We start from the raw sequence: 12,488 nt of genomic DNA on the forward strand, positions 1-12,488 counted from the left end.
TTATGCCCTAAAAGCCAATTTATGTAATATTAGATATTATGTAATAAGAACTCCAAATTAAATAATTACTATTGGTAATTTTATTCATTCATGAGTTTGTCTTTATATTGTAGTGATAATATGTTGTGAATGAGTCCATGGGATTTAATCGAAATACACTAAAAGGGATCCCAAGCGATTTTTCAAAAAATTCAACTTCGGTAAACTAACGGTCAACAATTAATTTTAACGAAATATTCCATCAGTGATGGAATATTCTATTAATTTTGACTGAAAGTTAATGGAATATATCTTAAAATATTCCTTCCAAATTCTAAAGTGGATTTGGGTCGAATCCAAATGGATTCAGGTCGGGTCGATTTGGCTCTAGGTCGAGTCGATCTGGTTCGAGATCACTAGTTTCTATGGATTTTGCCAGATTTTTGGGGAAAAAATCAAACGCTCTATTTTTTCAAATTCAAATTCAATTGTTTCCAAATTCCATCTTTGAGCAAACTAGGAGGAACTGAGGTTTATTACATTAATTATAATTAGCTTAATGGTTAGTGTAGTAATTTCCCATATGGGAAAGGATCACCCAGAATAATACTGTGGGCAGAATAGGTTGGGTAGCTACGGCCCTGCGACACACACACACACACACACACACACACACACATATATATATATATATATATTTATGGTTTTCTCGTTAACTGCTTTTACATACCCTGATGAGATAGCCATGTTTAGTTTACAGTTAGATTTTCACACTTTACATTTATTATATTTATTGTGAGCATAAACCTGTGGCCTGACATCTTTATATCATATATGATCATTATTACATGATTGCACTAGTGCCATTTATTGTACTAGTCCAAGTGCAGGTCGAGCTCACGTGTAGTTCACATTCATTTTGGATACATAGTAGGTGTACACTAGCTTGTTCCCCCTTTGAAAGTGGTACAAATCCCTTTTAGGGTGTTGACATACATGTATGTAAGGGGACTAGCACAACTTCACGTGGTGTAGTACTAGAATGTGAAAACTTTACACTCAACTTGTTCACGTAGTTACTTTCTACATGACTTGTGTGCTTTCATTAGGTAATGAGCATGAATTTTTCTATGACAGTGATTTGAGATATTTCATAGTAGCACCCTATATCCTTTAACTCATTTGTGTTGCAAGTTCCCTTCCATCTATTATTATATTATTACTTTAAGGAACTATATACTTGTTTTACATCAAGGGGTTACATGTTTTGATAAGGTTTTCAGAAAACTTTATTTTATAGGCCACTTAGTCTTGTTTTTCTCCATTTCAAAACATACAAATTGAGCTCGTGGGAGTACGAGGATTCAGTGGAAGTAGCTCACAGTACTACGGTCAAAGTGGATTATCTCCATAAGAATAATCATCCTTTATGGTACCTTTATTTTCTGCACTATGCTCTAAACTTCATATTTTGTAATAAGGGTTTCCAACCAATCACGTTGTGCACCCTGTTTTATTTAATTAAAGTTTAAATTTATTCACACTTTTACACGTCAAGCATAATTAATGACTTCGTCACTCTCCAGGTGTTCACTATCATATCATGATTTGGATGGACATGTGGACATACCAGGTCAAGATGTGTCAGTTTGGTATGGAAGCAATGTTCTAAACGAATTTAGGGCAGGGAGACTTGTATTCCATAGTCAATTAGTTCTTAAATAAAGTTCCTAGTTGTTTGGAAAATCAATTGGACATTAACTATCTGGAAAGTCGGTGTATTCCACACTAAGGTTAGCATAGTCTTGTGCTACGTGTGTTGGACACGTGATGGATATACAGATGCTTGTCTGTTGGAAAAGTTCAGTCATCACTAACTGTCCAAGAAGGTTAAACGTATGGAAGCTTACCACATGTTAAATGTTACAAAGCTTATGGTTGTAGTATGCAAATGGTTCTTAGACCTGAGGCATCACAAGTATCTTATATTTGAAGATAAGAACTTAAATTTCACCTTAAGATCCTCTGTGAGATTGCGGAGCCCGATAGTGTGATACTTGGGTTCATATGTATAAGTGTGAAGGCCATTCATTCCTCAATTAACTGTTGTAACTGTTCGACAATTCATTCTTTAGTTGACTCTCCTTATTAAATTAGGAGTATTTGTGTAATTTGTCAAGATAGCCACAATATGCATCACAATATTGTGACATACCAAGAATTTCTCTAATAGAATTCTGTCATTCTTTATCAAATTATTTTCCTCTACAACAATAATATAATATTCACGATCATATGTATTTCAATCACTTCACACAACCACAACACTATTAAAAAAAAAAATAACCGAAACTCACACTGGTTTTTTTTTTTTTTTTTTTTTTTGTTACAAGCATTTTACAACTAGAGTTTACCAATCAAACAACTGCTTTATTTTACAATAGTTTATCATGAAAACACAATAAAAACACATTTTTAAAAAGCATAACAATACCAAACTAATCTAAGTGGGTGATGAGATTGGCATGAAGGCTCCATGAAATCCGTATGGAACTCTACAGGGCAATGTAATTTTGACAACAGGCTCATCGGAAAACTTCTTTGTCTCGATCACATAAACCTAAAAGGAAAATATATTAAATTATACTAACTAGTTAGCACTTCAACGCATATAAGTGTGAATCAATCTAAACAAAATAACAAATTTTCTCAAAACAAGAATTCAAATATTATTATAGACTGATCGACTTACTTGAGATATGTTGGTATCTTCATTGTGAACAAAAGTGATAAGCCATCCATCATCTTCTTCAAAACCCCCATGTTTTGGGACAAAAGAAGCTCCAGTACAAAAGTTGTTCTCCTCAAACATGTGAGTTTCCACCTTTATTGCCTCTTCTAATTGGCCTTCACTTCTCTAGTAATCCATGAAATAAAATAATAAAGAATGTTAGTTACATATTCATGCATAAATTGCAGGAGAAAAATTATAATGAAAACATGTCAAGGCCTAATTGATTATACCAAGGAAACATCAGCTGGTTCTTCAAAGTGTAGCTTGGCTAGACCATTATATTTGAGCATGCCTGAGAGACATACCGCCATAGATAACCATTAATGGTCTGAGAAAGAGCAATTTAATTAAAGAGTGGAGTTAAGTTATTGTTTGGGAAAGATTAACCCTAATTACCTGAGGCAGAGCTTACGATGGAGTCAACCAGTTGGGCGTAGCCGTATCTATTTTTAACGCCGGAGAAAGCTACATTGATCATGGGAAAATCCATACAAAACCTTTTTCCAGTGAGATATCTCTCACTGACTTCCCCACTTTGCATGTTTAATCTCCATTCATAAGCATGAGAAAATAAGTTTCCATCGTCGACTGATGAGATAGTACCATGATCATTTTCTTTACTTGGACTTGTAGGCTTAAATTTTCTTGGCAACCATCCAAATTGAGTCGATGCCATGTCAGGTCCTGGTATAATTGAGGCCAGAGCTTTACAACCCCACACTACAACCTGCTCATCCAACAAACAAAAATTAGATACCAAATGCGGTTCGGCTTACAAGTTAATTAGAAGTCTACTGATTATTACGAGCAAAGCTTTAGATTCACAAAAATGACACATTTGCTGATATACACTCTAATATAAGTGGTCTCACATACAATGGAACGACCCACCTCTATTAAACAGCATGTCAAAAAATGCATATCAGTGTTATGTATACAAATAGTAATTACTGAATTATTATTCCTCCAAAATAGTAAAATTTCAAATAAAATTGCCAATTTGTTTAAGTTACCTCATCACCATCTTCAAAACAATTGATTATGTGAAATGTGCAATTGGGTTCAACTTTAAACCAGCGGATTGAATCTGCATCGCCGTAGCGCGGCATCACACCGATTCGTGCATATTCTTCATGATTGTAATCTAATAATCTGCATATCAAAACCAGCACATCAAGCAATATATATAAAACATTGCATGCATGTTTTCATGGGGACAAAATCAGAAGGTGTAGAGTGGAACTATGAAGGATGCATCACTTACGGGCCTCCGTTAACGAGTCTGTTTATGTCAAAAGTTAGAGGAAAATCCATGAGTACATTATACCTGCAAGCAAAGTATGCATGATTTTGAGTTAATTAAGTGGCAAAAGTTTGCTTAGAGATTAACCAAAAATTATTACTGCTTGCTTGAACACCTCTCTGTGATCCCTAATTCATGGAAAAAGCTGCTTCTGCTGAGTTTGAGATCTACTTTGTGAATTAGCTCCTTTCCATCAGCTGAGCAAGGGGAAAATATGTGACACATCAAATTTTCTAATGTCTACTTTGTTATTTTGAAGTCCTAGATTATTTCTAAATGATATTTATGAAATGTGCAATGCTAACTGTACACACGTATTCACAATTTTAAATATGAGTGAGTCTTATATACAATGATAGATCTATGCCTGTTAGAGAGTGTTAAGCAAGACAATACCTGAAATTATTCCAATTTCCATATATGGTTTTACTGCGTCAAATCCGTGAATGACCAGCTCCTCTGAGCCTGGAGCTCTCTGGAACATTGAAAAGAAAACAAAAGAGAACCAAGCATGTGATGATACGTACCAATAATTAGTATATAATTTAAAGTGAAAATTAAGGGCTATATAGAGCACTAAATGTATATGTTTCTTCATTTTAATCCTTAACAAAAATTGAAATTCTATTAAGATCTTGTGTTGGATTATATATCGTTATAGTCCTTTGATTATATTTCTACATCTTCATAAATATTGAACTTCATATTTGTTTGTTTATAAATTCTTAATTGGTGCAAGTGGCCCTCTACCATAGTAGTGGAGAGGAGCGTTACCATTGCATCACAGTATGGGTTCGAACTATGTTTGCTTCCTAATCTAACATCTAATCTAACAAATCTATTTAAAAAAAAAAAAAAAAAATCTTAATTGGTTTATTCTGCTGCACAATTTTTGGCATTGATTATTGGTTGACTTTCTCAAACAATAAACATACCTTCCAAAAAAAAATAGCAGTAATACATCAAAAAATTAAAAAATGTATAAATTCAAAATATTCAATATCATCATCCAAAACATGGAGAAAATAAAAATACCAAAATTAAATATTGTACATACTTAAATGCACTTAAATCATAGTACCTAGCCTAATGCACCTAAATTATAGTGCCTAAGAACTCGAGGGCCCATTTTCAGTGGCTCACCTTGAGCCCTTAAAATCTCAGAGTCAGCCCTGGTAAGAACGATTTTAGGCCCTGGCAAGAACGATTTTATGCGGAATGTATGACTCATGCTCCTTTAGGTTCTTTAAATTTCGTGGGTGGCGTAGCTACCGAGATCAGTGCAGTAAAAAATTTGCATAAATCGATTCATACCTTAGTTAGAGGTTTCAAAACTCCAAAACCACCTTCTATCGATAAAATAAAATATGTGTGATGGTAGGAGTTAATTATTGAGTGTGATTTTATTAACAAATTTTAGTTTTGTTGTTACTTCCTTCTTGTGTTGGATATATGTCAACAATCTGTTATATAATTATATATGCTAATAAATAATAAATGCGAATAGAAAAATTAACAGAGTATGAACAAAACAAAAATATAAAACAGACAACTTGAAAATCAAGGCTTGCGCACCGCAATGTCCTTGAAACAGAAATTTTGTCCCTACTCAGTGCTTATAGTTCTATGGACGTCTCCTTCACCAGGATTCAACAATCAAGTTAGAATTCCAGCACCGGAAAACTTTTAACTTCTGGCGAATTTCTGTGTGGTTCTCTCAGTAAGAAGGTTTATGAATGTAGAAGAAGAATTTGATATTTTCTGTGTTCTAAATGTCATGCAGATGAATGTATATATAGTGGGATTATGCCCGTTCGCAACAGGTATGAGAATGAGATGTGACTGTTGAAAGGCATCTCTTCAGAGGGGTGCTGTGCTCTCTGCGTTTTTTTTATTTCAGATTTCATCTAAACAGATGAGTCTGTTCAAATGAAAATAATTTAATTAAATTCGAAATTAATTAAAAAATAATTAATTAAAGAATTTAATTTTCAAGGCCCATCTTTTGATAATTAATTATAGGGAATTGTTATTAGCACTCCAAAAATCTCATTTGGCATTCCAAACTTTCTATAATTAGAAAGAAAAATACACTTGGGAGAAATATAGAATGAGATTTTTGGAGTGCTAATAACAATTCCCTTAATTATATATATAAATTATTAATTAATTAGTACACCCCAACCCCAAGGGTGAGCCCAATTTTATTCCCCAAAGCCTATCACTAAAATCACTTTCTATAAGAGACAAAGCCTTATAAAGTGACGAAACCTTTTGAGAATGGCCAATGTGGGACAATGAAATTTTTACTCAAAATTTTCAACATCTTGTACTTGATGGTATATGCAATAGAAAAAAGACAATTCATGCTTAAAGTTTAAATTAGATGTAGAAAGAGGTTATTATAGGTTCAATAAAATTGCACATAAGCTATAATGATGATGTCTATGATTGTTAACAGAAAAAAAATAAAAAAATAAAAAGTTCCGTTTTCAATACAAACATCCATAAAAGGGTATATAATTGGAAGAATAAAATAGAAACCAACAAATATATAAATATATATAATATTATATATATATATATATGTGTGTGTGTGTGTGTGTGTGTGTGTGTATGTATGTAGATATACCTTAGAGTGGCTGGTAAAAGGTCTGTTCCAAGCTCCAGAGAAATCCCAGTTGCCTAAAGTTTCTAATGTAATGATGTCAATCTCTTGAGGTATGTGATTTTCTGCTACGGAGTAGAACTTCCCCGAATGCTCGAAAACATTGGTGTTGCTATAATACTTGTTCACTTTGCCAAACCTCAACTGGAACAAGCATCACGAACTAATAAGAGGAAACTTATAATTATCGGGGTTATATATATGTACTTTAAATTTTTAGATGTGAAAAACCCTAATAATTTATATGAAAGAGATACATGAAGGTACCGGTTCCGAAATAAACTACGTTAATAAGTTAACGTGCCTACCAAATTGAGGAGGTAAGCGGCCAAAATAGCCGGCGAGTCCCCGCCTATGGCGGGAAGAAAAGACGGCTTGTTTCGCTGTTTTTCAAGCTTGAACGTTTCCGTTTCAACGTGTCTGTTGTTGTACCGGACGGTCCAGCCTCCATCACTGACGTCGCCGTCCCTACTGAAATATAAAGCATGTAGCATACCTTCTCCTTCAACCCATATGTGACTTGACCTTCCAAACACAGATCTTGTCGATTTAAATCCTCCAAATAGAGGGTTTGGCCCTACATAATGTGTATAACTTGAAAAATTGACCCAAAAACAAATATAAATTGAAAATATAACGCCATACATCCACATGCACAAAATAATTCAAACAATTGAGTGGTCACCAATTAGTTCCGAATCCCCAGTTGTTTTTAGTGCTGAAGTTGTAGGGAGCATCTAGTAATATAATTCCTTTCTGATTTGTAAATCATATTGTTAGCAAAGTTTTTCTTCTAGCGAAAATACAATTTTGACAAGTATTGTGTTGAACTGATAATTAACACAATAAAGTATGGGAATTGTTATTGGCACTCCAAAAATCTCATTCTACACTCCAAACTTTCTATATTTGGAAAGAAAAATACACTTAGAAGGAGTGTAGAATGAGATTTTTGGAGTGTCAATAACACTTCCCTAAAGTATAAGTCCAAATAAAGAAACGTTACAAAAGAAACTCCTATTTGAAAACTTAGTTTTTATTTCTCCAAATGAAAACTTAGTTGGATAGTTTTCATTTCTCCAAATGAAAACTTAGTTGGATTAGTATAAATATAATACCATAAATATAATACCAAACTTAACTAGTCAGCCGAGTTCATTCGTTAGACTTTGTTTGAGAAGTTCATGAGTTCAAATCTCATAAACACCGTGATAAAAAATCTTCCAAACATAGCTTTATGTGCATGTATATTAACCTTAGTCCTACTCTTCTAAGGTCCTTATTTTGAGGATATGTGAGGACTAAATGCATATTAGCCAAAAGATTATATTAGTTTATATCCAATGGCTTCAAATATTTAACAACTTAATTAATAAAGCAAAATAAAAAAATGGGTTTTTAATGAATCATGGATCTTAAGTTGGTTTTTCTTTATTAAGTTGTGAAATATTTTAAGCATTTGAACCTAAGCTAATATAATCTTGTGGTCAATATACATTTAGTCCTCACAGGTTCTCAAAATAAGAACCTTAAGAGAGCAGGACAGGTATTAACCTTCGCTACATTGTGTACACATAATTAAATGTATAAAACCAGAAAAAAAATCTAAGCAAGCGTTAAATATTAAGTTGACGTACGGCAGAATTTTGTTATAGGTTAATGTTTTCCTTGAGAACAGGACTGGTACTGACCATTTCTTATGTAGACACCCTCTGGAAAATCATCTGGGATTTTCCCTCTGATGCTGCTGGTGACAGCAACTACTCCTCCCAACTCATCAACCGGCCTGAAGTTGCTCTACATTAATCAACAAAGAAAGTTACAAACTAATTAAATTGAAATTTTGGAAAGCATTAATTTGTGAGAAACTAGTTATTGTAGTGCCTGAAAGTGAGTAAGCTACCTGAGATGGAAGATAATCTTGATCGACGAATTCGAACATTGAATCTACCAAGAAGTCCAAAACTTTGTCAGAAGTATTCTTGAAAGTTTTGGAGACATCTATTTGCATGGGAATGACTTGTTCCATTTTTCCCATCATAAATGGCTGAATCTTGTTCTACATATAGTTGATCAAGTCGAATATAAGAACCGTTTACTGAAAATTATACCCTTGAAATTTAATTTTCTTTCACTAGCTAAACCCCCATGATAAATTGTTCTAACAAAAACTCAAGGACTAAGCTATAACTAAAGTAATATTCATAATTAAGCTTGACTTAACAAAAACTCAATTACTAGGCTACAACTAAAGCAATATCCATAATTAAGTTTGACTTTGCAGTCTTTTTTTATATGAAATCTTAATCATATGTTTTTCACAAATTTAATTCAGTTCCAATAACGCGCATATGAAACAAAATTCTCATTTGTTAAATATTACTGAGTTTACAATATGAAATATGAAAAAAAAAAAAAAAAATTGGATGTCTAAAAGACCCCTAATATCAAAATGTGTCTGAGGTTCTAATATGTGCTAGATGCCTAGGCGTCTTGGCAGGGAGGCAGGTAGGGTCATGCGCCTATGCGTCTAGGCATGGGCTTATGCAGTTTTTTCTTTAATTTTAATTAAATTTATTATATAACATATAAATAAATGTCTACTTATGCTTAAAAATTACATAATTATATTGGAGTTTATAAATTGCAATATGACATATACATTATAAAGCATTAGAACATGAAAACATGGGAAACAAGCATATTATGAGTGCTTTCCCAAGTATTCAACAAGTCTTTATAGTTTATTGAAAAAATAATATGCAAAATGAAAATTATCTATTTTCTATCTAACTAAGAGTCGATAGCTAAGCGGGGGATTGCGGGGTCTAGGTTGGCTAGTGGGTGCCTAGGCAATCCAAGGGTCATTTCTTAATTTTCAATTGCCAAGGAATTAATCGGGATGGTGGCCAATTGACTAGCACCTAGGCAAGACCTAGGTGGCATTAGGCGGAGATTTTTAGAAGTGAATGTGCCTAATATATGTAATAATACATGCAAACTAATTTACCTACAAAATAGAAGAATGTTGTTTGACTGCACACACCATATAATAATAACAAAACGTACCTAATATATGTAATAATACATGCGAAATAATGAGTGCTTTTAAACCTTACGTAGCAGTCAACACTACTATTTTTGTAACAGCCACGATTGAGTGGATTTGATCGTACGACTGGCGAAATAAGAAAGGGGGGCGAAAGAGAAAACGGGGTGACCTGCCACTAACAAGTAATCACCTCCCATCATCCTCAGTGACATCGATATGCAAAAGTGAATATTGGTAAGGCTTGAATTTGAGGCAGGTGTGAGGGGTTTGCGTGTCAATTGGGGCTGGATTCGACAAGATGCACTCAAGCTTAAGAAAGACAACATCAAAGCACCAGCTCATGATTTTCCCTAAAATGCTTCCATCTTTCCAACACCAAGAAGCTCACAACCTCATTGAAAGTACTTGGTGGGTTGTTTTGAATCCAATGTTTCAGAGAACCAACAACCTGCATAGAAATGGCAAACCACCAACTAGACCACAATAGCCGGACCCCGACCCACCACCCAAATCCAAAGTTTCATTGTAAGTCATGTGTTGGTGTGGCTAGAGTATAATGAAGGTGCGGCGTGTGAATAAGGATGGAGATCAAGGTTTTTTTTTTTTGTTTAAATATATTAAAGGTTATTTTAGGAATAATAGGGGGTGGGAAAATAAGACAATGAGGTGGGTCTAGTAGCATTCAAAATAATTTACTTAAAATATAGGTACACTAATCTTTTCATAAAAAAAAAAAAAAAAAAAAAAGGAGGTACATTGATATTCGAAAAATAAAACAAAGCATACTAGATACATATTTTAAAGAATACAAAAACATGGTTTTTTTATTAAATCAATAGGGTACATTAATCTGAAATTTTATTGTTGAATAAAAAACGTTTTGAATTTCCATTCCTACATCAATTAAAATTTCAAAGCAATTACACACGTTACAAGCAAATAAACAAGTTTTCCATTTTAATTTTGATATCAATATAAAATGCTATAATGACTTAACTTAGAGTAATTCGGGAAATCCGAAAAATATTAAATATTATACACAATCTCGAATAGGTAATTTGCTTAGGTGGAGCCTAATAGTCGGGTTTTTGTTATAAAAATTTATTATTGTGGGTTTTATGTAAAAAAAAAAAATTGAATTTAAAGGGGTAAAATCATATTTTCAGTATAAATACCAAGACACCTCTAATAACAAAACATGCCTAATTTAAGTAAATACGTGCAAAATAATTTATCTGCAAAATAAAAAAATGTTTTTAGTTAATTAATTATGGGAACTGTTATTAGCATTCCAAAAATCTCATTCTACATTCCTCACAAGTGTATTTTTCTTTCTAATTATAGAAAGTGTGACATCCCACATCACCCAGGGAAGTGATCCTTAAATGTATATTCTCATCCCTACCTAGCACGAGGCCTTTTGGGCTCGTGCTAGGTAGGGATGAGAATATACATTTAAGGATCACTCCCCTGGGTGATGTGGGATGTCACAGAAAGTTTATTGCCAAATGAGATTTTTGGAGTCTAAATAACAATTTTCTTGATTAAAAACTAATTAATTACCTACATTTTGCATAAAAATAATAATAAGAAAATGTGCCTAATACATATACACATGCAAAATAATTTACCTACAATGGTTGTCAACAAATAAAAGAAATGTAATAGCTGATCCTAAAAAATACTTTGTTTAAATTTTGGGTTCTATTTGGATATTTAAAATGACATGAGTTTTTGTGAAGGAAATAAGTGTTGTAAGGGTTTCTCTAAAGAACCCAAATGTTTATAAGACACACACACATATGCATTTGAACAATTGAACGAGATCAAGTACACTAGTCACCATGAAAGCTGAGGAGAGGGTGCTCTTCAAGTGATAAAGATTTTCAGAGGCAGAAGGCTTCTTCTTAAGTGAACAGCAGTTCAGTTGAAATGGAATACATGAAGCCATATCTCTCTTTCTGCGTCCTTATCTCTAAGAGCCACGGCTTACAACTATATACACACGTACATATATAATATATCGAATAGATTCCATAGTGTCTTTGGTTTGGTCCTATTAGCAAATACATACAAAGCAAACAAGTACATACATAGCAAACAACCTTGAAATCTTAAATTCACATGATACACAACGTCTTAGCCTCAAGACAAAATAAATTAATTATCGTAAGGATAAGTATGAAGAAAGTATCTTATTGGACATTAATCTCTGTCATAGCATTGGATTAATTAATTGTTTAAGTAAAAAAAAAACATGAAGATTCGTTTGAGCTTAAAAGTATTTTTCCGTGTCTAATGCTTCTCGATTAGTGGTTGAAAGCTTTGGAGTGTGCTGTAGAATAAATAAGACCACTGGCCAACAAGGGTGGGCTTTCTTCACACACAAATTATGAGGGACCTTTAACGGTTTTCCAAATTTTTTCTTAACAATAAACAACGTAATAGCTTATATAATGAAGATGCCCATAACATTAATAAACAGAATAAAAAGTTTAATATGATAAGAAAAAAAATCTGCAAGTGGCCTTTACTACAGTGGTGGAACGGTGTTGAGCCTTTGCATGATAGTGTGGGTTCGAACCCCGTCGGTAGTTAATCTAATATCTAATCTAACAAAATCTATTATTTGTCAAAGACATAAAAAATTAAACAAGAAAAAAAACTAAAAAACTCTGATGCGAGGACCCAC

At 33.2% G+C, this 12,488-nt stretch overlaps 1 protein-coding gene across 1 annotated transcript; it reads right to left on the bottom strand.

Annotated features, from left to right (window-relative positions):
- Positions 1 to 2,322: 2,322 nt before the first annotated feature.
- LOC137717001 (carotenoid 9,10(9',10')-cleavage dioxygenase-like) lies at positions 2,323 to 11,789 on the bottom strand. Its single transcript, XM_088699200.1, has 13 exons — positions 11,640 to 11,789; positions 8,648 to 8,803; positions 8,436 to 8,541; positions 7,053 to 7,321; positions 6,709 to 6,888; positions 4,473 to 4,551; positions 4,192 to 4,273; positions 4,038 to 4,100; positions 3,787 to 3,925; positions 3,170 to 3,500; positions 3,004 to 3,065; positions 2,732 to 2,896; positions 2,323 to 2,599 (listed from the first exon to the last, which is right to left on the bottom strand). Exons 1-13 carry the CDS (start codon positions 11,745 to 11,747, stop codon positions 2,483 to 2,485), a joined length of 1,857 nt encoding a protein of 618 aa, XP_088555326.1. The 5' UTR covers positions 11,748 to 11,789; the 3' UTR covers positions 2,323 to 2,482.
- Between the last annotated feature and the right edge of the window lie 699 nt (positions 11,790 to 12,488).

The sequence above is a fragment of the Pyrus communis genome, chromosome 8, assembly GCF_041283825.1.
Source record: "Pyrus communis isolate YQ-2024b chromosome 8, ASM4128382v1, whole genome shotgun sequence".
In the NCBI taxonomy this organism is placed as follows: domain Eukaryota; kingdom Viridiplantae; phylum Streptophyta; class Magnoliopsida; order Rosales; family Rosaceae; genus Pyrus; species Pyrus communis.